The 25,491-nt window shown below is 40.2% G+C and overlaps 2 protein-coding genes across 5 annotated transcripts; both read left to right on the top strand.

Moving 5' to 3' along the window:
* Window positions 1-4,937: 4,937 nt before the first annotated feature.
* Window positions 4,938-18,905, top strand: LOC106657029. 4 transcript variants are annotated; one of them, XM_014378279.2, is made up of 5 exons: window positions 4,938-5,099; window positions 5,579-5,944; window positions 8,331-8,425; window positions 8,593-15,298; window positions 15,457-18,905. In XM_014378279.2, exons 4-5 carry the CDS (start codon window positions 8,635-8,637, stop codon window positions 17,241-17,243), a joined length of 8,451 nt encoding a protein of 2,816 aa, XP_014233765.1. In that variant the 5' UTR covers window positions 4,938-5,099; window positions 5,579-5,944; window positions 8,331-8,425; window positions 8,593-8,634; the 3' UTR covers window positions 17,244-18,905. The 4 variants fall into 4 exon arrangements, with proteins under 4 accessions (XP_014233765.1, XP_023318645.1, XP_014233772.1 ...); XM_023462877.1 differs by lacking the exon at window positions 4,938-5,099 and adding an exon at window positions 5,305-5,498; XM_014378286.2 differs by lacking the exons at window positions 4,938-5,099; window positions 5,579-5,944 and adding an exon at window positions 7,064-7,425.
* Window positions 18,906-19,434: 529 nt separating this feature from the next.
* LOC106654994 (trifunctional enzyme subunit beta, mitochondrial) lies at window positions 19,435-22,347 on the top strand. Its single transcript, XM_014375181.2, has 8 exons — window positions 19,435-19,732; window positions 19,884-20,046; window positions 20,350-20,530; window positions 20,609-20,984; window positions 21,053-21,227; window positions 21,313-21,593; window positions 21,674-21,979; window positions 22,061-22,347. Exons 2-8 carry the CDS (start codon window positions 19,992-19,994, stop codon window positions 22,103-22,105), a joined length of 1,419 nt encoding a protein of 472 aa, XP_014230667.1. The 5' UTR covers window positions 19,435-19,732; window positions 19,884-19,991; the 3' UTR covers window positions 22,106-22,347.
* Window positions 22,348-25,491: the final 3,144 nt, after the last annotated feature.

The following is a 25,491-nucleotide window of genomic DNA, read 5'->3' on the forward strand; positions in this document are numbered from 1 at the left end:
TAAATAGACACAGTTTCTAATCGATCTTGAAAAGATCGGCAGGCATGTACCACGTTGCAAGTTCAGCTTTTTTCAACCCGATATCGGCAGGAGTAAAGCAGTTATACGAGCGTTCGAATTCTCCAACGGCCATAATGAACATTAGCCGATTGGTTTCGTAGACTGCTATATCCTATAATGCGAGCGCGAATGAGAAACAACAGTTACAGTCGATGAAAAGTTTGCCGCTCGTATGCACCGCATCGACGAGGAGGAGAGAGAGAGAGAGAAAGAGAGAAGAGGCCTGTTTGCGATACGCACATAAGCGACTGACCCGATTCTTTTCCTCGCTTAAGATATCGCAATGTATGGAAAAAGAAAAAAAAATGATAAAAAAAAAAGTGTAACGAAGTTTATAATTGCAAGTAAGTACTTGAGCGAGCGAACGAGCGAATTTTTCGAAAGTAAAAAAGTCGGAGTGTGTAGGGGAGCGCCCATAACACTGTAATATTTTACGTATACGATGTAACACGAAAATGAACGAGGCGCCCAATGTAATTTTGTTCATACATATATTTTTCAAATATAACACGTACGACGTGCAAAATTATAGCGGTATGAGGCCGTATGGCGTATGAGCTATGTACTAGGCATCGTTTTTCTTGACTATTACATCAAATACCCAATTCCGAAACAATTTGTAAAATTGTTCCGGAATAATGTACAATATACGCGAATCAAGCTCAGCCAACTATATTTTTATTTCTACGTATGACGTGTATATAAAAAATCTCGGTGCATACAAGTTGCACAACACACACACACACTGAGCACACTCTACGAATACGAAGTGCATCAGTAGCAACAGCCTAACAATGGGACGTCCGCCCCCGCGCGCACCGGTATAGCATACAATGTGTGCGCGAGCTTTTTTTCTCTCTCTCTCTCGCACTTCGTTGTTGTGCTGCACAGAGAGAGAGAGAAGAGCATGCAGCTCGTCGTACATAATATATAAGAAGAGAAAAAAAAAATAAAAAGAGAGCCACGCGTCGACCGTGACCCAATAATAACGAGCGTCATATGCATGTATTGTATGTGTATTATACCACAACGCAAAGTACAACACACCTATTCAATCATCGAGTGGCAGAAGTATATGCCGGTTTTGAGTTTTATATAGTTAATATACGCGGGAAGGAGGAAATGGTTTATAGCGCGCAACGTGCGTCCGAGAGTTACGTCACGATAGTACAATCCGATTACACCTGCTATGTATACATAAACAACGACATACTTCTAAATTTTTCTGCGGATAAACAATAATATCGAAGCTGCGAGGAGGGCGGCTTCTGTCGTAGCTGCAGCTTTAATGTCGAACATACACCTTATTTTTCCGTATACAGCATATCTCGATATTTTCGCTTTCCAAGTCCACGATCGAGTCCGCAGCGAGTATAATCAACGCGATTCCCTCTCTTCTTTTTCTCTCTCAACTCCAATGAGGCGCGGCGGCGGGCCACACGCGAAAACGGAGAAAGTCGCTGTGCGCATTGTAGCTGTGCTCTCGAGAGAGAGAGAGACCAATGTTGTTGCTATCATTATAACGAAGTAGCCGCCGCGCGCGAAAAGAAAGTTTTTGCGCGATCGGTATTTGTGGATGCTTATACTGGAGTTGCTTGTACACCACTGTCATCTCCGGTTAGATAAAATTGAGGCATGACTATTGTTTTGAAATTTCGATGCCTTGCCTGTGCTACCGATATTCTTGCAAAAAACGTAAATAAATAAACGCGAGGCTAGCCGTGCGACTCGTTCGATCGCTTCTCCATTCTTTTCTCGATGCCTATATGAAAGGGATAGAAAACAAAAGTGATCTAGTTATTTCGTCGCGATCGATTTGGTTTACCAGTAAAAGCCATCCGTATATATGTATACAGGTACAGCTAATCGAGCGGTGCAAACCAACCAACATCGTGATTCGTGTCATATACATATACACATTTTTATACATACACCGGAAAACAAAAACATATACTCGGCGCACAAGGTCAACCCGAATATATATACGTATTATATACCAGAGATCCAAGCACAGTAGTGACTTTTCGCGGATACACCGCCGCCGCCGCATACCTTTGTATTTGTATGTATAGCGATCGCAGCAGCTCGCTAAAAACCGATAATAATAAAGCGGCGCTCGCGCAGCGGTGTTATTTCAACGATGCACGCGCGCGCGCGGGCACACAATGTATGCGATGTTTTTTTTTTGTCTCTTCTATATAACGACGCGAAAACAGATTAATTTTCTATAGCGAGCAAAAAAAAAGGGAGGGGAAAAAACGAGGAATCGTGCGTTGTAATACGCAATAATTCAAAGGATATGCGTATAATATGTGTTCACGTGATCGGCAAAAGTGAATGTCAACCTGCATCAAGTATACATATATACACACTTTTCGCATTACTCGTGGACACGCGGCGCGTACGAGACTTTTACTTTCTTCGCGAATCGCGTTCGCGAGGTGCTTTATAATGTACATACGCTCCACTGCATAATGATAATAATAATATTCGCGGCTTATAAAGATTCGCATTGCCGAATTATTTTTAAAAATGTGTGATTTATGCTATTCACCCATATATATCGCACGTATATGGTCTATGGAATTCGCGCGCATACCATTCATGAATCAGCCGCGAGAAATTTTCTCCTCCTATAATATATAGCTCTTCTTCTCCCTTCTATATCTTTTCCACCCCTTCTACCCCTCGATTTAATAGTCGTCGTCGTCGTCGTCATCTTCGTTTGATGAGCATAGACTATATAGTCAGCCGTCACACACCTCCCTTTACCCCAGCAGCATCCCTCCAGATGTATTATATACAAGTAAATATCACTTGTCTGATTCTCGTCGACACGCCTGCGCATAACCACCGACATCCCCCCCCCGACTTTGCTCGTGATGCTGCTGCTGCTGTCACTGTGCTGCGTAAGAAGTGCAATGTCACTCACCCGCATCCGAAATAGAGACTCCGCTGGTTGAATGTCGCGTATGCTGTAAAACTGCACCTGGCGCCAGTGCAAAAAAAGCCCACCACCACCACCACCATCGTTGTGATTTGTTTCACGGCGCGTCCGACAAGTTCAAGTTTTTCCGTATATTACGTGAAATCACGTCGCATCGACGCCCGATCGTAAGTACCTGATAAAATTACGTCATTTTTTAATATTTTGCACGCGATACGCGATTAGCTTTTTTTTATCGTCCTCGAGCTCTCGTGACTCGACGCACGTGAATGCAACAAAAAAAAACATTTGTCCAGCCTTCTTAATTGTATAATAATAACTCGTATCACAATCTATACTATATATACGCAGCCGGAAATCCAATTCTCTCTCCCCGCGGATGGCGTAATCTATCGCCTATTAATCGCGTTTCAATATACAAATCCGCGGCGCGCGAGCGCGGCGCAGTTTAACGACCGATTAGAGTTCAGCGGCGCGCGGTATAGTAGCAGGCCAAGCCGCTCCGCTGGCGTTTTTGCGGCCTAATTAACCGCCTCGAGGCTGTCTGTCAGCCAGCCAGCCAGCCTGCGTCTACTGTGTGTCATCATATCGTCGTCACCCTGCCTATAGATATATAGCTTGGCTAGTAACTGCTTCATTCGCGCTCGACGCACGAGATTAATTACAAAACAAAAAAAAAAGAACGTCTATATTAACGGATCAGCAGCGGTGCAGAATTTCATCGCTTTCCTCTCGAGACTATTATAAAACGATTACGATCGAGCCCCTGCACTTTTTCAAACGAAATAAACAAATGCGAGTATAATAAACTCACTCAGAGACAAAGGAATAACAACTGCCTAAATAGACATCTTTTTTTTGCGTCGCAATAAGCCCGCATCGACTGTGTCATCATCTCGCTCCGACTACTACCCCTCTTGCTTGCACGGCTCTCGTTCTCTTACCTATAACGCGACTTACCCCTAATTCGCACCTCGGCGCGCGGGCACTATATACAGCTACAACAGCACACTCGACGTCGCCTCATTTTCATCGTAATATACCACTGCCTTTTATTGGCTGATATTACTATATGTACACACGTGTGACAGCGGCAGTTATCAATCAGCTGGTAATGAAAACCACACGCATCTCTTGCGTTTAAACGCATAATATACACACACATATATATATACGAACGCACACCGATGCAACGTTTTTCGTGCTAAAAAGCCGCTAGCGAAGCGCCATCACCGGGAGAATTTCGCTGTGTGTCGTCGTATCTGCTATATTATGCTATACGGTGAAGCCTGCTGTACTGCTGCTGTCTGCCACAGCAGTCCAAGCTGCTGCTGCCAGATCGTATAAGCGTTCGTTGTGTGCCTGTGCGCGAGCCAAGCCAACACAGAGCGGTGGTACTGAGTGGGCAAAACACAACGCGAGCATAATTCGCGTGCAGAGAGCAGTAGCTTTCGCGGTGCAGCACGCAGTGTTAATACAGTGACTCGTGCTCTCTTCGCTTTATAAAAGATAAATATACATACGCAACGCGGACGGACAACTTAACGTTATAAACATATCAGCGCAGCGCATGTGATACACGTATATATGTAATAATAATAAATAAACATAACGTTCTTGTATATTGGATTATATTATCTCGGTGCCCCCCCAGCCGTCTTAGAGAGTGAGACAGAAGAGGAGAGGAGAGAACGCAAAGTGCACACGAGCCAGCAGCCCGTAAAAGGTTTATCATCGACGAGTCGTGGTTGTTTTTTTTTTTTATATAATTAAGTATAAATGAGAAAAAAAAAGAAATCCGTGTCAAGACGCACTAAACCGGACGCCATATAGCCACTGTGAGTCAGTCCACCTCGTGTGTGCTTGCTCTCCGCTGCGCGCTCGTAGCTTGTCATTGCGCTGTTTGTGTTGGTGCTGTTGTTTGTTATCGTTGTTTTTGTCGCGTTGTTATTTTATCATCGATGCTATATTACTCGCTGTTAGTTCGATGATGTACAAAAAAAAGTGCGTCGAAAAGTTAATCTCGACGCTCGTCGCAAATGTCGCCGAAATCACTTCTATATAATCCGAATCGCACTGGTAAAAACAAAACGTACGTGACGTACACCTACACATCCATATCTACTACTTGTGTGTGCATATATATATACGTGAAGTTCTATATGACCGCGAGAGCGAGAGAAAGAGAGAGAGAAGACGCGCCCCTCCTTTGGTCGCGCGACTTCAACGTGCATGTGTGTGAGTGTGTGTATTCTTTCTCTCTCTCCTCGCTCTCCGCTGGTCTCGCTGCCTTATATACATGTTATACACACATATATAATACATGTTATAAAAAAAAAAAATAAGAATTAATCAAGCCACACGGAGAAAGTGTCTCTCTCCTTCTTCGATTCCTCCATTGTCGCGGCGCGATTACGTACGGACAACAGTAGTATTAGTACTACCTACTATCGGTGCATGCCACTCGGCTTTTTTTTTATCTTTTCTACCTGTAATAACGCAAACTCATAATCTCGTAATCGCTTACAATAACTAATCTTTCCCTAACAATACTATTATTATGTTATACAGAGCACGCACGACTGTAAGGCAGGCGACAGCGACAGCATCAGTAGTAACAGCGCAGTAGCAGCAGCCCCAAATTGAAGTGCAGCAGCAGCAGCAACGGACACATCGGAGCCGCCGAAGACGCAACGTAGTATATCTATACCTATACATTTCAAGTCAGACAGCGGCGTGTTGCGCTGCTGCTTCGATTACGCTACTTACTACACAGGCAGCAGAGCTCAGTGTGTCTTACTACTGCGGCAGCGAGTGCGTGTCAGTCTTAGTGCTCTATCGTCTGTGTGCTGTGTGCATATCATTTGTTATAGTTAATAATATAATTCGTTCTCATGGAGAAAAGACACGATTCGAACGCGGAGTAGCGCAAAAAATGTAAGTATATATCTTGCTTATGGTGTAACGAATGCCCTCGATAAAACGCGTATGCTTTCGTCGTTGTGTTGTCGCGTGTATAGGTGAAAATGTACCGTTCTGGTCAGGCCCATTATTTCGTACACGTTACAAAACGGCATGCACAATGCGAGTATACATTCGTGCAAAACAGTGAAATAGATGAAATTATGACAGACCGTTGTAACTTATACCCGATATACCCACACACTCACATGCACACATCACGCATGTAGTAGGGTTAGAAATTGAGCTCGGAACAATTAGGAAGTCGGTCGTATCGTCACCTTCCGTACATGCGCTAAAACGCTGCTGCTGTCTTGTCTATATCTATATACAACAACGCATTAGCTCAGCGATCATCTATCTATCTGTCTCGCTCGGCCGTACGTGTCAACGGCACGACTCAGGTCCACCATTTGTATGTAAAATGCGCGTCTAGAGAGATCGTCGCATCATCTTATTTTAGTTTCCTAAATAGCATCTCGATATACAATCAGCTACTATCTTTTTTCTGGTCGGCCATAAGAGGTGTCGCATCACTAACGCCTCCCGGGGGGGTCACGCATAGTAGTACATACATACGCGAAACTTCAATTTGACCTTTATGTTTTTTTTTTTTTGTTTCAAATGCGTGACTGCGTACGCGTATAATATAAGTATCTTTTAACGAGTGAAAGCGCAGATACAAGTTCTCTCTCCCTCGACACTCGTTCACTGCCTATATAGCACGAGAACACCTGTGTACCTAATGACCGGAGAGAAAAACCTTTAAATCTCCAACATATCCACACATCGTCTTCGTCGTCGCTCCGTCTCTGTTTAACTTTTCGCGACGTTTCTCCGCACATCCCCGCGCTTATGTGTCATATTTCGGCATGGCGCACCGCGCGAGATCATATTGCCAAACACGCGCGCGTGTGTGAGTGCCGTGCGAGTTGTGTTATTGTAAGGAGAATGAAAATAGTGCATAGTAGCAGCGGCGGCTTATACTCTAAACAGTCATTCTTGATTCAAATTTTATAAGAGAATCATTTCATAATCTAATTCGTCGTTCCTTAACGTCGTCGTCATCTTCGGTGCACGAATCCTCGTGTTCACGCACGAGGCGTGAATTGTGAAAGTTTATCTATTTCTCTCGTTTCTCGATTCCAATAGGCCTATGTTTTATATAGTGCGTAGCGCATGTGCATACATGCGTGAGTGCTACTGCGCCTATTACATTGGTCATCGGACGCCTTATTCTTTAGTTTGATACGAGCTCGGACACATGTACGCTGCATCTTAATGTAGCTAGCGTTTTAACTCGATCAACGTGTCAGTTTTAGGTCTTAATGCCCGTACAAGTGTAAGAGTTTTTAAGGCTGGAATTCGCCGTTGCCAGAATTTTTTCTACTACGATCACTCACTTTCATCGCATAGTTCAAAGGATTGTGCACGATTACAACAAATTTTGGCTCTAGGTAAATACCTCTATCTATCTCCCTCTCACTCTATTCCTTCTACGTTCTACTTTTGACACTTTGCACTAGCACGTTATATCTATATATAACGTGTATCTTTTCTGAATGACATGTACGTGCCTTATTTACGCTTGGCGTTTCTGTACTAGGGTATTCGCGGTAGCATCAACAATTTTGTATATACAACACACACGAAACGGCTGAGGTAAAATTCGTTGGAATGGACGAGTAGTTACTACGACCTTGTTGAGGGCAAGAGTTTCATTCGGTACTTCGACAAGTGTCTCGAGTTTTTGTTGATTCGATCGATTGCATTTGAGGTTAGGCTGTGTTCATTATGCACTTTCATTACGCAGTTTTGACTCGCTCGTGATTCAAAGGTTGTCTCGTTGAAGTTTCATCTCATTTGATAGACTGAAACAGTAGCATTGTGTAAAACTATGATGCGATATTGTTAATAATAGGGATCAAAGTGTGAACTCGTTTTAGGTGTAAAATTCGGCGTCGATCGTAAGCAGTTCTTCATTCGTGCTTCTAGAACTTTTTTTTTTGGCTTTTCCGGTTTCCCGACTGCGTGAAACGTGTCATGCAATGGTTATAATCACGCTTAGTTAGTGGGATCCTGTATTTTCAAAAAACTTCTATTAGTGAACATTCTTTTATTAGTGCCATGCTTGAACGATTGTTTTAATTATCATTGCAACAATGGACGAGTTAGAATAAGGAGAAATAGAACCATGTTTGTAAAATGAAAATTTTCAAACCCTTTCAGATTCTTTTTTTGTAACAAAGAGAAGTTGAAATTTTTTATTTTCACATTGGTTTGAACATTTCCATAACTTTAGATAAGATTTGTATTTATTGATCGGTTGAAATGAATATTAATTAATATCTATTGTGTGTAGATGGCTGCCTCCAAACTATTACTGATGTACAGATTCAAAAGCAACAACGGTAGACATGTTCTAATGGAGGTTTTACCATGAAGGACCATTCATGGGTAAAAATTATTGATTTTTTCATCATACAAGTAACGCTTATATGAAAAAATATAATTTTCAATGTTCTTTCTTTCATTTGCGATGGATTCTTTTATTAAATACTTACTTTCTTATTAAATTGCATAATATTACATTAAATTAATCAAATTTTAATATTTTATTTCAGTCTTTTCAATTGCCGAGTTAATGTGAAAAAATTGCCAACACCATGAGTATGAATAGCTGCTCAATGGATAGTAAGCGCTCCTTTGGAGGGAGTCGCAAAAATTCAATATCATTGGATAAACCTTTACAAATGGAGAGCAGCAGCGGCAGTACAGTAAGCAATAAGCTACAACACAAAAAACAGCGTCAGAAGTCCAGGCTCAAGCCGCCAGTATCAAAACCACCGAATGCCATCCAGAAACCACCTGCAGGTCCCAAGATAAAACGACAGATTATAAATAAATTTCAACAGAGTGTGCATCTAGATAATAATAGAGTGTGTGTTGTGATACTCAAAAGGTTAGAAATTAAGAAAAGAAAAGATAGTTGTACAGGAGTAATTGATGCTAAACTAGAAGATGCCCTCAATATAAGCGACAGTAAGGAAATTAATGATATGGAAATAAGAAATAAAACCCTTGAAGAGCCAAAGGTATCTACAGTTTCAGATGTATCATTATTATCAAAAAATTCTGATCCAAAGATAACAAAATATCAAGCTGTTGTAAGGGTTGAAAGGTGTAAATTGAGCAACTATATTATTACTCAAAAATCACAAGTAAATAGAAATCGAAAATTTTCTATGAGTCAAGGTCATGATAAATCAGAAACATTTAGCAATAATGAATCTTTGAATAAAAATATTCAAGGTGAGCTTTGCTCAAAAAGTGGTAGCCATAATGAAAGAAGAACACGCAGTGTAGAAAAATTCAACTCATGCAACAAGGAAATCCGAAATGAACGTTCTATAAGTGTATCAGAACATGTGATGAATACAAACATTTTAAATAATGGTGAAGTGAATTGTGGTGATGTAGATACCAAAAAACTTAAGAATAATATAGAAAGTGTTAATAACTGCAGTGTTTTATCTACAAATGTGAGTGTTTCTAAAAATTTTGATACAAATAATGAAGAATCAAAAACAGAGTGCCCACATAGTGATAAGAAAATAAACAATAGTAAGCCTTTTGATAAAAATAACCGTTTACTAAATAGTTGTATTAGTGGTAACCGAACAACTAGACAAACTATTCTAAATAACAAAACAAATATAGATGATCAGTCAACAGTAAGTTCTTTAAATTCAAGTGTTTCTAATGAACCAGAAAAACAAACTACACTTAATGTTATAGCTAATAAAGTTCAAAGATTTAAAAAATTTATACAAAAAAAATTTAAACAAGATGACCAAAAGGAAAAATGTGACACTTTTCATAATTCTGATTGTAGTCAAAATTTAGAAATTAAAGAGCAGGTAGACAACACAACCGATGGTTCCTTAAAGAATATTTCTTTAGAACAAATTGATAATGCTAAATCTTCAACCATCAATGAAAATCATCGTCCACAAGCTGATTCTTGTCAAGACAATAGTGATGAGAAACAACAGGTTACTTTAAAGATATTTGATCCTTCATTAAATGTCCCTGCACTTTTGACAAATATTCATAGTGAAATAGAGGAATCTAAAGGCGATGAAAGTGCTACTGATAACTTTCTGTCTGATTCAATTAATGAAAAAGAATCTGAAGAAAGTAGTGCAGTAATAGTTGAAAATAAAATTATCACAAGACGTCATTCTGCAGAAATTATTAATAACCAGCAAGAAAAAAGTTCTGAAATTGGTGTCTCTGAAAATGTTGTCAAAGACAACAGCTTTACCAAAGACGATAAAATAGATAATTTATCTGAATCAAATGGAGATTTAGCTAAAAGTGATTGTAAGATTTTTGCAGATGATAGTTTACCTAATGATAGCATTGAAAAAATGAAAATTGTCACAGAACAACAAATAGTTCCACTGGTAAAAAATATTGAGACTGCTGAGCCAAAAATCTCTCCTAAGAAGCGAGGAAGGCCTCCTCGTTTGAATAATGTAGCAAATACATTAAAAATTAATATCAAATCTGGAGACAATGAAATCATAAAAACTTTTGAAAAAAATGCAATTGAAAATGATAGAACTGAGAGCATTACTGAAAACAATGAAGCAAACAAAAGTACCAGTGTAAATACCAGTGAAAATATTGTTAAAGTTGTTAAAAAGCGGGGCAGACCACCTTCTCTTCATAAACTTAAATTATTGAATAACACGCTCAATAAAAGTTCAGATGATTCTGTCACACCTAAGAAAAGAGGTAGAAAGAAGAAGATTTTTGCTTCAAGCGACCTGGACAATTCTCGCAAATCAGAGAGTGAAAACGAGTCATTAATTAACAAAAATTCAAATGCTCTACCGATTGGGGTGGACACAGACAAACCAAAACGTCGAGGAAGAAAACCCAAACATTTACTTGAGTATGAATCTTCGCATTTGTCTGATTCAACGTCCACAGAACAAGCCGAAGATACAGAGCCAGAAAAAGTCGTGAAAAAGAAACGAGGTCGTAAGCCATGGAAACATCTAATCTCTAAAAACAATGATGATAGAATTAACACAATTAAACCCAATGGTATTAGAAAAATAAAGAATGGATTTGTCGTGAAAAAATTGCAAAATCATCTCAAGTTGGTCAACGGGGTTGTTTTTCCAAAACGAAGAGGCCGTAAACCTCAGTGGCTGAAAGATCAAGAGGCTCGGCTGAGAGAACTGCAAGAAACAAATAAAGCTCCCAGTGCCGATGATAGTAAAACACGCTACGTCGGTGAAGCTCCACAGCTTCAAGCTCTACCGGAAAAAGGTATCAAAAAGCTGAAGCAACTGAAAAATTTGAAATTATCAAAGTACAACAAAATTTACAAAAACAAGTTGGTGCCTATCGCCGATAACGTTAACATCGTGAAGAGGAAACGAGGCCGGCCTCCGAAAAATCCTAGACCACCATCACCTCCATCAGCACCACCAGCACCCATTATTCTTGCTCCCGGGGAACGACCGGTCCTGAAATTGCCGCCGTATCTTCAAAAGCTCGCGGACTACAGAGACAGACAGCTGAAAAAGCAGGAGCAGCAGCGCGAACGCGAGCGCGCCAAATTGGCGAAGAAGCAGAAAAAGATCGCGGACAGTCGTCCCGAAGGTGCCTTCGAGAGCGCCTTTCTCAATTTTCTCCGTACCCAGCGCGAGGAGCGCGAGGACGACGACGAGAGCGACGATGACAGCGACGACGACAGTGATGCGACAGCCAACAGTCAACAATCGCACAGATTCAGAGCAAACGGTCGTCGCTACGACACGGACGACATGATCAACAACGACGTGTCCGAGTGCGTCGAGGATCTCGTGACGACCGTGGCCGGAGATCAAGCCGAGATGGCCAGGAGGCAGGATCGCATCAACAAGATCACGTTCCCCTCGGAGATCGTGACGAGTACCCACGTATCTGACATCTTCGCCGAGACGGCGATAATCTTGGAAAAGATGGGCCCGGACACGAGCGAGTCGATGACCAACAGCGAGGATTCGGCATCACAGGAGGTCGTCAAGGATCGTCATCACAAACTGTTGCTCGGCCTCAAGAAGAAGTGCGAGGAGAATCTTACCAAGCGTCAAGAGCAGGACGACGCTTACAACTCGGGCATGTCCGACGACACGGATAGCGATCAGAATCTTGCCGATCGCTTGACGACGTTGGGCCAGGAAGACGGCGTGGATGCCGTGAGCCCTCTAGTCCAAGATCACGAGCGCAATTTCGACGACAAACTGTCGAAATCGGCCGATCTCAGCAAACTCCGCGAGCATCGTATCGTCATGAGGATCTCGAGGACGTCCGACAACATGCACATAATCGCGCCGAGCAATATCTCGCTCATGCCGATGCGCGACGAAATCGAGGCGGACGAGGAGGAAGAAAATCTGATAGCGATCGATCCGTCCCAGCTGTATCCGGATCAGTTGCCACCCACGGCCAACGGAGATCTGAATAAGTTCATGGGCAACGATCTGAACAGCGTGCAGCCCCTGAAGGAGGTGAAAATTACCCCGAAGGGATCGGATCATGGTTACGGCAGCTCGAATCGCGTGCCCAGCGAGTCGCCCGCGAGCTCGTCGGGCGGCAACAGCAGCACCAGGCTGGCCGACGTCGACGAGTCGCTCAAACCAAGGAAGCGCGGCAGACCAAGGAAGTATCCGATCTTCACCGAATCCGAGCTCATGGCCAAGCAGATGGCAGCAGCCGCGTCGTCGACCATGAGCTCCACAACCGTCGTCAGCCAACAGCAACAAGTCCCTCCGCAACATCTGCAACAACAGCAGCAGCAGCAACAACAGCCAACGCTCATCGGACCAGCGCAAATAGTCTTCACCGTGAGTCCAGCGCCGAATACCTCGGATCCACCACCGTTAGTGCCAATCGAGTCCAGTGCGCAGATTTTGTTCAACGGCGCGCCGAGGCTGCCGTCGCCTGGGCGAGATCAGCCGCTCTTCGAGCCCGTCGAGTCCATAGTAGTTCAGCCAAAGTCGACGAAAATTTCCAGCACCACCACAGAAGCCTTGAAAGCTTTTCGCAAGCGCAAGCGCGAGGATCCGACTGCCGCCGCAACATCGACCACGACGACGTCAACGTCCGCGTCCTCCGCAACGACGTCGAGTAGTAATCCAAATGTGCCTTCTATCCTTGCCGAGTTCGTGAAAACGAGACAAAATGCCTTGGCCAATGAAATGTCTGCCAACGAACGGATGAACGGTGAACTGCACACAGCGACTTTCGATCAGCAAGCCGATAAGAGGCGTCGATTGTCCGAGGGTTCCGAGGACAGTAACAAGTACGGCATTACCAAGGAGTTGGTAGTCCAGCTGAGAAAAATCGACGAGACCGACCAGTTGCAACAAGCCGCGGTCGTCGCACCGCAACCACGACCAAAGGCTAAACCTCGTATTCTGCACGAGGAGTATTACAAACCACCATTGGACCATTGCAAGCTAGCATTGGAGCACAACAATAATCACAGAAAGAACGGACAGAATTCGAACGTTGTTTTGTCTCACGCTCTGCCAATAAATCCTCAATTATTGAGCTCCGAAAGTCCGCAAGCTCAAGCGATGTCAGCGGCGAAAGCTTCGGCTCAGCCGTTACTGATGGTCGTGCCACCCACTCAGTCAGCTCAGCAGCAACAGGTGGCCGCACCGGTCCAGGCTACGGCCCAAGTTCAAGCTCAAGCCCAAGGGCTACCGCCGCCGCAACAGTTCTGCATACTGTTCATTCCCGACACCATGTACAATTCCGAGACGAGCTTGAGCAAGGACGCGCAGCCCACGGCTACTCTGGTGAACTTTCAGCCGGTGCCCGACGCCGAGATGCCCACTGCCAATAAGCAACAGCTGATCTTCAATTCGCCAACGCCGACGACGCCGACCATAGGTATGAACGGCTTCATCAATTCCGCGCCGACGAAAGTGGCAAAGTCATTGGAACAGACAACGTCGCCGACGAAAGGTTCGTACACGTGCAATATCTGCGTCGAGCTCGTGGAAGTTCTGAGCCGATTAGAGAGCGATCTTAGCATGGAGGAAGACAAGACCAACATTTGCTGTCCGTACTGCTCGATCACGTGCCATCCGATGATTCGCATGGAGCACCATCTCACGCAGGAGCACCTGAGGTGCGAGAACGACCAGCAGTGCCAGTACTCGATCGGCAGTCGGGCGCGCATGGCCCAGCACAACCTGTCGCCCGATCGCACGACGTACTTCCAGGCGTCGCTCAAGTGCCGCAGCTGCTACCTCGTCCACGGCAGCGTGCAGGAGTTAAACGAGCACGTCAAGCAGAAGCACAAGATCCTCGTGCGCTTCAACAACGGATTCAATCGTCATCTGCTGATGCAGTGTCCGGCCGACTGCGTGTGCCGAGTGGGCTTGCGACAGGGCGCCAGTTCGCAGCAGCGCCAGGCCATGATCAAGCGCTGTCCCAACGCGATGCGTCGCCTCGAGAAGGTCGAATCGGCCGGCTACGAGGTATACTCCTGCACGATCTGTCAAAACACGTACATGCACAAGATGGAGGTGATCGAGCACCTGCAGACCACCCACACCGTGGCCTGCAAGTTTACGTGCCCGAGGTGCCTCTTCTGCTTCCGTACTCGCCACCTGCTCGACGTTCATCAGTGCTGCGGCATCACCATAGCCGGCAAGGAGAAGCTCCTGAACGTGGCCATTCTGCCGGTCAACGTTGCTGCCGCCGTGCAAGAGCAGGACAAAGAGCTGGAACAGCTGCAGGCCGCCGCCGCTGCGGCCGCGGCCGCTTCCTCGGGTAAGAACGGCATGCGACGTCGCAATGGCGTCAATGGCCAAGTGCTCGAAGCCGCCAAACGACCGAAGATCATCAACATGATCGGTGGCAAGCATCGAAAGCGCGCCTGTCCCAAGTGCCAGAAGCGCATCGCGTACAGAAAGAGCCTGCACGATCACATCGCCGACCATCTGGCGCACGTCGAAAAGGGACCGCGATTACTGGCTCTCGAGCTGCTTAAGATGTACATCGACGGCCTGACCGACATGCCAAGGCTGGAGGAGCTGAGAAAGATGCTGATGGGACATTACGACAACGACGGTATGTCCCTCGTCGAGATAGTTACCATTGAAGAAGAAGAACTCACGCCGGAGGAGAAGATTGCACTTGAGAGGGAGGAGGCGCGAGAGGCAGCGGCCGTCGCCAATATTCAGTCGGGACGAGAAGAGACAGTCGAGTGCTCGAAGTGTAGATCAAACTTCAAACGACCCGTGTCGATCGGTAAGTGATCATAATTTTTCAAAAAAATTATAAAGTGATTTTAATATAATATTACTAATTTTTTCACCCGTAACAGATGCTATGAAGTATTTTTTTTTTAAATTCTACGAAAAAAAAAACAAAACAAAATTTTTACACGATTTTTTGACTTTTCGCAGATCCTTACATTCGCTCATCATTGAGACAGTTACCGGACCCTCTCTGTGAGGTATGTGATCCACTACCAAAAACTCGAGGTCGCAAGGCAGCGGCGTTGAACTCATCGCAGCAACAGCAGCATCAGTCGTTGAGCAATTCTCCAACAACTACGGACAACGGACCCTACGCGTGCGGTGGCTGCACGGAACAATTCACGAGCGCGACTGACATGGAGGCGCACTGTCGCCTCACCTTCCACTCGACCGCCCACACCATCTACGTCTGCGAGCAGTGCAAGCGTTGCTTCTCGACGAGCGAAACGTTGGAGTTGCACAAAGCCAGCCACGAGACGACGGAGACCAGCTCGTCCGAGATCATCGCTGCCGTCGAGAGTATCGCCGATCACGAGGACCAAAGCGCCGCCTCGGTCTCGCTCAACAGAGAGGACTCTCTCAACGATTTGAGCAAATTGCAGGATCTGTCGGACAATCGGGAGTCGCAAGAGGAGGATTTTAAATTGCTCGAGTGTTTCATCTGTCACGAGCTTTGCTCGTCCTCAGTCAGCTTGAAGAATCACCTGAAACGCGAGCACGGCCGGAAAGCTTTCATCTGTTTGTGCTGCAATGAACTGATCGTCGATGTCACCGAAATACGTCACATGATAGACGCGCACATAAAATCTAATTTTAAATCACACTTAATGTTTGACGACAAGACTGAAGAACAAGCGCAACAGCAGTTAGAAGCTCAACTCCTCAGTAACGTTACATCCGAGGAAGAAGTCACGCTCAAAGATGTCGAAGAACTTGTGCAGTTGCTGGGCAAAGAGCGATTACAATCTCTCATGGTTTATCATGATTTCGAGGGAAAATCCTGTAACGCAGTGATGTGCTGTCACATTTGTCCAAATTACTTGGCCAGTCGCGATACTTGCCGTTATCACTACGTCTGGGAGCACGATATCACCTGTCTCCTATGTGACGAAGAATTCCGATTAAAAGAGAGCGGTTATCAACACAAAGTTACGAAGCACACATCCATCTCCGGCTACTTGTGGTGCATTCAGCGTCTATGTTCGTCCATCATCACGGGACTAAATCTCGATCCATCGCTACCTTCACATTCCCTGGCTCAGATGGTATTGTCTAAAGTCAACTTCATGGACATCAACGCACCATTTTCGGAAATAAATTTGTTACCCACAACGATGGACCTCACTAGTGATAAATCCGACACAGTCAGCGAATCTCTGGTGGTTCTCAGCGAAGACCAACTTCCCGATTCTGGTAACGTCATCGAAGTCACTGTAGGTAGAGATGAATCGGACGATGAATTGTTAAACATGCTCAGTCTATCGCCGAACTACGAGACCTGTACAAACAATCGAGGAATCGAAAATCCTATGGTTGATCAAATCCAAGCGACGCCACCTCAGACTCCAATACCTTCCGCACAAGTTCCCAGCAGTCCTCTAGTCGATACGTATCTGTCTACGGGGGTCTGCAAGTACAAACCCGCGAATGGAACGGGCGAAGAATCCGAAGTGCTTGTCGTTACCGATGAAGATCTTGTAAAATACAAAAACGACATCGACGCTTTATGCTCGAGAATATGCAATGAGCACGCAACCTTTGGGTGGCTCGAGACCAGAGAATTGCTGACTAAATATTTCCGTGAGAAAGAACGAGAAACTTTGGCAAAGCTCGCAGCGCCAATCGACAGCACAAATAACATTATTACTGAATCTTCAGATAGTCTTACTGAGACTGACCAAGTCTTGACGATAAACAACAAAGTTATTCGATAAGTGTTTAGATTTATATAAAAAAGAGATACTTTACTGAAAAATTCGAGGCATAGTCTTTCTGTATAGTGCAAGAAATTAGTGTACAAACCTTAAGAAAAATGTGTATTAAAAGACATGCTCGAGTCCTGTATATTGTATGAATTCTTCATTATTTATAATGTAATTTTAATGTAAAATGAATAAGTAGAAAATAGTTATCAAATCAACAGTGATAATGGTTGACGATACCCAAACTCTGTACCAACCCGCAAACATATTTCTATTTAAATAAAATAAAGAAATATAAGTATTATATGCGTTGATACATATAATTACGTTTATGAAAAATGTATAATAGTCATTTCTATATTGGTATCATTAAATATGTTTGTTCAACAGAGCGCATATAAAGAAAACAACTGCAAATTATTAAATACGATGAAAGTTATACATTTTTGTTTTTTTTGTACTTTTATGATTAAATTTACATGAAAATTATTTTTCACACACTTGGGCAGTTAACTTATTGATCATGATCTCGTTGACCCAGTAGATTTTTAAAGGTCGGGGTCGTAATTTAATATTATAAAAAAAAAGAAAGAAAAAAGGAAAATAATACAGTCGAAGGTTCATTGTTTTTTTATGTAAAATGTGATTACTTTGGACACGAGTATAGTTATTATTTAAGGATGAAAATCGAAATATATCGTTTAAAGTTGATGCAATGATGAACAAAGTGATGTAAAGTAGTAATAAGAAATTACCGCAGAGCCATGACCAGCGTAACTTTGACTCGAATATAAATGAAAAGTAACGCTAGTCCTTAGCTAAATTTAAACTTTCGACTGTGTAAAAGCGTATTTCTTATAAACCTTACTAACTATTTGGCTTGTAAAATATGCTTAATATTATAATGAATATTATGTATTTGAGAAAGTAAATTGCATGTTTTATACGATCCGATAATGTCATATATTGTATTTACTGTATTTAAAATTTAATATAAGAGAGTCTAATCGAGGCCAAGATTTTAATAAGATGAATCTCCGCGACTTTATACATATTGGTTGGTTGTGGTTAATTAAATCACAATGATAACCAAAGCTCATAGTCAAACAACTATAAGGCATTTGATTATCATTTTAAGAAAATTAATACAAAAGTATATTGTATTTTATAAATATGTATAGAATCGTTGGATCTTGTAAAATGATTGTAGTTTACTTGTTTTAATTGCATATAAAAGTTAGCCTTGACTGAAAACTCAATTGAAACAATTTAAATTGTTTGTCTAGTGTATTTTAAGGAAAAAATTGTTATTAAAAAGTTTACTCTAAGTGAAAAGAGAAACATTTCATTTGATTCTTCAGATAGGCCAACAAGTCAGTATTTACTTTTCTTTACTTTTTATAATTTAGTTTCTTATCTTCTTTTTATCTCAGTTGGTTATTTATTTATTGTTTTGTTTTGATTATTAATAGATAGATATACATATGAAAAGGCTAAGTTAATTTTTATTTGAATCAAAATTTATTCTTTGCTCAAACAAAGAAGCTTTTGCTACATGAAATAATGAATAAAAGTCATCAGAGAATCATTTCATTTGATTTGCAATATTTTATTCGAGATCTATCAATACAAAAAAAATTATTAAAATTAATGTGATCAGTTAAGCTATGTAAAAATATTGATGAAAAAGATATAACTAAAATTAAATTATAATTAAATTATAAATGAACGAAAATAATTACAGAAACAGAGTTGATACAAGTGTGTATTAGACTACTTAGATAAATAATAGAGCTTTCATACGATAAAGATCGTTACGTTTTTTTGTTAAAAGTTTGACAATTTTTATATAAAGAAAAGTCACGTTGCAAAAAGTTTAAATCAATTGCCAGAAAATTTATAACCAGAAGAAAACTTAATGTATAATGAGAGTAAAAAGTCATAATTCACACCTGCGATTTGTAATGATATGCATTCTGTAACATTTTATTGATCATCGAGAATAAAAGAAAAAAACAACACGTATTTCATAAAAAAAATCCAATGCTCTCGTCATTTACGATCCTAATCCTCCATGAATTTTCATTTCAGCATAATTACGTCGCGTCCGATATTTTTTCACCCCAAGGCCGATCGGCATTACGTATACTTGCTGCATATAAAATCGTCTGGAGAATCGAACGGAAATTTCATATGCATCGGCAGTTCGTCATAACACGCATACACAATCGGATAAGCGCGCAAAACGTCTGCAGAGATCGACTCGTAATCGCAGACATACAAACACACACATGTGCAAAAATCGCGACTATTAATAATATAGAGAAGCTTACTCGACTGGCTAATATACCGTAGCATCACATGCTTTGAGTTGAGTATTCGCGTATGTGTTGGTGCGCATTGGTTCAAGTCTGCGACGCCGCCGCCGCGACATAATATTTTTTTGCAGAAGCAGACTGCCAGATCTCGAGCAGTTTTGCGCTACATACGTATAGAGATAGGTCAGTACTAGAAATTTTTGTATTTATGTAGGCTCGAGTGCTTACATAATTATATATTTCGCACTTATCGCCATACGATAAACGAGATAGACGTGCTTATTTTTATTTTAACCATTTTGCGAATATTATATTCTCGATCTTCGCATTGTAGAAAGTCCAGCGACTACGGCAAATTGGCAGATTGTGGAGTGCGTATAACCTTAATCGAACGGAATTCAAGTGGCAATTGAGCAGCCGTCGAGTTAATTTCAGCAGCAAAATGTCAGGCCTTGTCGCAAAAAATCTGCCCAGATTTCATCACATAGCACCACCAGGTACGTGAATGAATTTTCCAATCGTTTGCCCTTGTGCGGCTGTATTGGACAGTAAGATATCCCAATTGTCCTCGCTGTATCAGGCATCTCGTTCGAAAATAATTGAAAAAGTGATTAATCATCGTGAAGTAGCAATAGCGCGTCATGCATATTTTCTATTAACAACAATATCGATGTCTCGAGTTTTGTTCATTTGTTGAGCTTTCTATTGAAACGCAACAATCACGATCTATCGATTGCTCTTCATTGTTTATTCACGCCAAAAAATCGATTTCTGCAAATTAACGTGATGTTATTTTTCAGCTGCTTGCGTCTGGGAACCGTCTCGCTTCAATCGCAAGTCTTACGCCACGGCCGTATCAAAGCCATCGCCGCAAGGAGGCAAAAATATTGTTTACATCGACGGAGTGAGAACTCCATTTTTAGTATCGAATACCGATTACAGCAAGCTCACGGCTCATGACTTGGCTAGAGAAACTTTGGTGTGAGTTACTGTCTAATCGTCGTTTTAAAGGATTTTTGTACTTGATAGATTTACGACAATTCTTTGACTTTTTTACAGAAATTTGCAGAAGAAAACCGGCATCCCGACCGACGCTATTGATTATGTTTGCTATGGAACTGTTATGCAAGAAGTACGCACTTCTAATATTGCCAGAGAGGCTGCTTTATCAGCTGGATACAGCGAACATACTCCAGCTCATACTGTCACAATGGCATGTATTAGCAGTAATGTAGCCCTTACCACTGGTATTGGTCTGATAAACTCTGGTATTTACGATACAATAGTTGCTGGTGGAGTTGAGTTTATGTCTGATATTCCAATCAGACACAGCAGAGCTATGAGATCCTTGATGCTGAGAGCTAACAAAGCTAAAACTCCAATGCAAAAACTGTCTCTACTTGCCACGATAAGACCTGGACACTTTGTTCCTGATGTAAGTTTACAAAAATTTAATATATTTTGGAATTATATCTAAACTAAAAACCAATCTTTATTGTGTAGTTGCCAGCTGTAGCTGAATTTTCAACGAATGAGACTATGGGACATAGTGGAGATCGATTGGCTGCAGCATTCAATGTTTCACGCCAAGAGCAAGATGATTATGCTTTACGCTCTCATACTTTAGCTGCTAAAGCCCATCAAGATGGTCATCTTACCGACATGATCCCATTTGTGGGTGAGTTGACTTAATAATAAAAATAACAGAATTAAATAATCTTTGAATTTCAATATTTTAAATTTAATTTAATTTGATTATTTAGTTCCTGGGCTAAAAAATGTAGTAGACAAAGATAATGGAGTAAGAGTCTCAACAAAAGAACAATTGGCTAAGTTGAAACCAGCTTTTGTAAAACCTTACGGAACAGTCACAGCAGCTAATGCTTCTTATTTGACTGATGGAGCTTCAGCTGGATTAATCATGACTGAGGACAAAGCTAAACAGCTTGGTTTAAAACCTAAAGCTTTCATGAGAGCATTCACATATGTTTCTCAAGATCCAAAGGATCAACTTCTTCTTGGACCTGCTTATGCTATTCCAAAAGTAAAAATCATTTTTTTCCCTGATTCTCATATTATTACTTTTATGATATGCAATAACAATAATTGATGTATTTTTTATAGCTTTTAGACAGAGCTGGTCTTTCTTTGAAAGATATTGGAGTTTGGGAGGTTCATGAAGCTTTTGCTGCTCAGATTTTAGCCAATTTGAAGGCTTTAGATTCTGATTATTTTGCTAAAACTTACCTTAAGCGTTCAAGTAAAGTAGGTACTCCAGACATGAGTAAGTGGAATACATGGGGAGGTTCACTTTCTCTTGGACATCCATTTGCTGCTACAGGCATTAGATTAGCAACACATACTGCTAATAGAATGATCAAGGAAAATCAACAATTTGGTTTAATCGCTGCATGTGCTGCTGGTGGACAGGTAAATACTAGCGAATTTGGAAATTCATTCTTTCTGTTTTTATTTCATACCAATTTTGATAACTATTTATTCATTTTTCAGGGAATCGCCATGCTAATGGAAAGACACCCCGATGCCAAAATTTAAATGGGAGTAATTACATGAATTGTATCAATGTTATTATCTATTACATAAGAGTGTTATAAGCAGTAGTTTGTCTATCAATATCGCATTTGTTCTTTGCTTTTTATACAAGGATTTATATATATTTTTATAAATTTGAACCAGAATTTTATATATAAATATATTATTTACTAAAAAGAAACATATTTTCTGTCAATGTTTTTGATTGTACATGACCAAAATAGAAAAATTTATTAACCACAGTATTGAAAAGAGTTCAACATTTTTTCGTCAATTACTACGTAAATACACGTATAACAAATGAATAATAAAAATGAAACGTTAGCAATATATGTATAGAAAATTAAACATTATTTTTAAATATAATAATAAACAAAAAGCTAAACTACAAAGTTTTAATTGTTATAAAGTTTCTTTGTTAATCTAAATACTTCGGTTAATTCTTGCAGAGTGACTTTTTAAATTTCGTTTTGTCTGATAATTCTGTATTTTGTAGTATGTACATTCTGTATTGTAAATTCATTTCAATTTTAAACATTTAAATCTCGAACAAAACTTCAGAATATTTAGTCATTTACTCTTGTTCATCGAAAAGAAGATGATAAAGATTCATGAAATTCCTAGTGATACATACAGGTCAATAGAGCACCGCTACGAATAAAACCGAATGAGCAGGCAAAACTTATGAGTTAAACCCCTCGGTTACTTTTTATTGGAATTTTGTTAAATACCACATCGTTATTATAAAAACTTTTCGTGAAGATGCAAAAGAAGTAATTTTCTTTTCTCTCGACAATGTTTATCGTCCAGAATCATCAGATAACACGATAAGACTACATTTCTCTACACCATCTCAACGCCTCTTACGAAAAGTAGGAAGTTTACGTGTTAAGTTAAATGTAAACTTCCTACTTTTCGTAAAAAGCGTCGATCTGATCTCGACGATATTTTTCACAAATCTAAAAAAGGTCAAAATCAAAATGCGATTAGACTTCGGAATTACAGTACTACATTCTTTTAAGTATTTAACTCTTATAAAATTGATAAATTTTCATTTACCGAAAGTGCCGGTTTTTTCGCTTTGAAAAAACATTTACTGAAAGAAATAATTATTTTTGTCTGAATACCAACAACTTTTCAAACCTTTTTGGGATGGACATCGATAAAATGTTAATAACAATCTTAAAGAAAAGAATTAGCTGTCAATATTATTTAACACCACCACCATGGTAGATCATCCGATTTTGCGCTCGAATGACCAATCGGCCTCGTTCACTTACCTCAGTTGTCAATGGTCAATTCTGCTCCTTTATCAATAGTAAAAATACCATAAAATTAATCAACGTTACTTTGCTGACCAGATTGTATTATCACAAATATCAGCTACAACTACAATTTTTTCACTACCGTAGAAAAAAACCGTAATTTCATCGAAAAAAATTATGACAAAAATTACTAACAAAATAATCCCCTGCTATTTCATTGCCAAAGAACTTCTTTCTGGAAATAAGTTCGTTTTTATTTTAAAATATATGTAAAAAGTGTTTAAAAAATTATTTACAAACAGAAATTCAAGTGTTGCGAAAAATTTACTTTAATTTATATAAAAAATATAAATATGTGATAAATTTAACAACTGAGTAATTTTACAATTGAGTCTTTTGATTACCTTGAACAAGTAAGGTTTTATTGTGTACAGTCGTGAGTTAATTGTAAAAAAAATATAAACTTTTTATATTGCATTCTATTCATATCACATTTACATTCAATTTTTTATTCTACTATTATACAAGGTATGCATTCAACATCATCCACGTCGATCTTCACTCCATTTTCATCATAGTATAATTCGAATGCGCTTTTGAAGATGTCCACTAATTTATTTCCATTTTTAACTTTTAAACCTCGAACAAACGACCCAATATCGACTTGGTTTTGGATCAAAACTTCAGCATACCTCGTCATTTTCCTTTGTTCATCAAAGAAAAGATAATATAGATTCATAAAGTTCCTAGCAGCATTCGGTCCTGATTTTCTTAGTAGTGATATTATATCGGGTACAGTGAAACCAATTCCTAGCAAAGATTTTAGGTAGACTGATTCTGTTGGCTTAGATATGCTTCCGAACATACATTTAAATAGATTCACAAACGGCTTCCTCATTGCAACTGAAACGCCAATCAACATTCTATGTATAGTCGCAAAATCTACACCATAATTTTCTAACGTTAACAAATAGTTTTTTTTGCTGCCATCTGACTTATTGAACCACAAAGCATATAAATTTTTTATCAAAAGTATAAATGTTCCTCGAGTTTTAAAAATGATCTTAGAGACACTCTTGATTATAGATGGGTTGTTGAGATAATTTGTTATGTATGAGCTTGGATTTCCTTCAGGATCAAAAAACAGTTTGTAAAGTGAAATAAATAATGTACTGGCATATCCACCACGATCTCTTAAAATGTCACAAATTAAATCGATGTCAAAATTATTTTTTTCCATTGTAAGTAAGAAATGAGTTTTTTCGCCTGAATCGTCAAACCAACAATTAAACAATTTGGGAAAACAGCTCGTAAAACTCATACCCCCACGTGGAAAGATATTCTGTAATTTTTTTAAATCCACGTATTTTATCATAGTTTGTAAAATAAGACTGGCACGTCCGTCTTCGTCTATGAATAATTTATGTGTTCCTTTGAATGCTTCACATACATAAATGCCTGCTCCTCTTAAAATCTGACACAGCCAATTTAACGTTATTCCATTCCTTTCTAAATCTTGTAAATATTGAGTTTCTTTAAAGTCTTCATCAAACCATAATTCAAACAACATTTTGAAATATAACGGAGTGTTTGAGCTACATGAAAGAAATATATTACATACATCAAAAAGACATACATTTTTCTTCTCCAATATTTGTAGTATTTCACTATCTTGACCTTTTTCATCAAAGAAAAAATCGTGAAAAATTTGAATTCCTTTACTTCTAGACTTAGTAAAAAGAAGTGATAGCAATTCAAAATCAACTCCTTTATTTTCAAAATTGTACAAAAGTTGAGTTTTATTTCCTTCCTTATCAAAAAACATATAAAAGACACGATTAATATACTTGACATGATCAATAGCAGTACCGTGAAGAAATCTCAAAAAATCATCTACACTGATTTCATATTTGTTTAAAGTGCTTAAATGGAATGATTCCGTACCATTTTCATCTATAAGAAACTCATATAATGCTTTAAAAAAACTAACTGTTCCACTATGAGCATTTTGTAAATATTTCAAAATTCTAATAAGGTCTATGTTGACATTTTCAAAATGTTTAATGTAGTAACTTTTATTGCCATTATCATCAAACCATAGCTCAAAAAGATCTTTTAAAAGCT

The sequence above is a fragment of the Trichogramma pretiosum genome, unplaced genomic scaffold, assembly GCF_000599845.2.
Source record: "Trichogramma pretiosum strain Unisexual culture from Peru unplaced genomic scaffold, Tpre_2.0 scaffold1, whole genome shotgun sequence".
Lineage (NCBI taxonomy): Eukaryota > Metazoa > Arthropoda > Insecta > Hymenoptera > Trichogrammatidae > Trichogramma > Trichogramma pretiosum.

Excerpts from the sequence above, each read along its gene's own strand:
- LOC106657029 (XM_014378279.2), top strand. The coding sequence starts at position 8,635 with ATGAGTATGAATAGCTGCTCAATGGATAGTAAGCGCTCCTTTGGAGGG. Across the intron at positions 15,299-15,456 it reads CAAACGACCCGTGTCGATCG|ATCCTTACATTCGCTCATCA; the intron begins GTAAGTGATCAT and ends GACTTTTCGCAG.
- LOC106654994 (XM_014375181.2), top strand. The coding sequence starts at position 19,992 with ATGTCAGGCCTTGTCGCAAAAAATCTGCCCAGATTTCATCACATAGCA. Across the intron at positions 21,228-21,312 it reads CGACATGATCCCATTTGTGG|TTCCTGGGCTAAAAAATGTA; the intron begins GTGAGTTGACTT and ends TTGATTATTTAG. Across the intron at positions 21,980-22,060 it reads CATGTGCTGCTGGTGGACAG|GGAATCGCCATGCTAATGGA; the intron begins GTAAATACTAGC and ends TTCATTTTTCAG.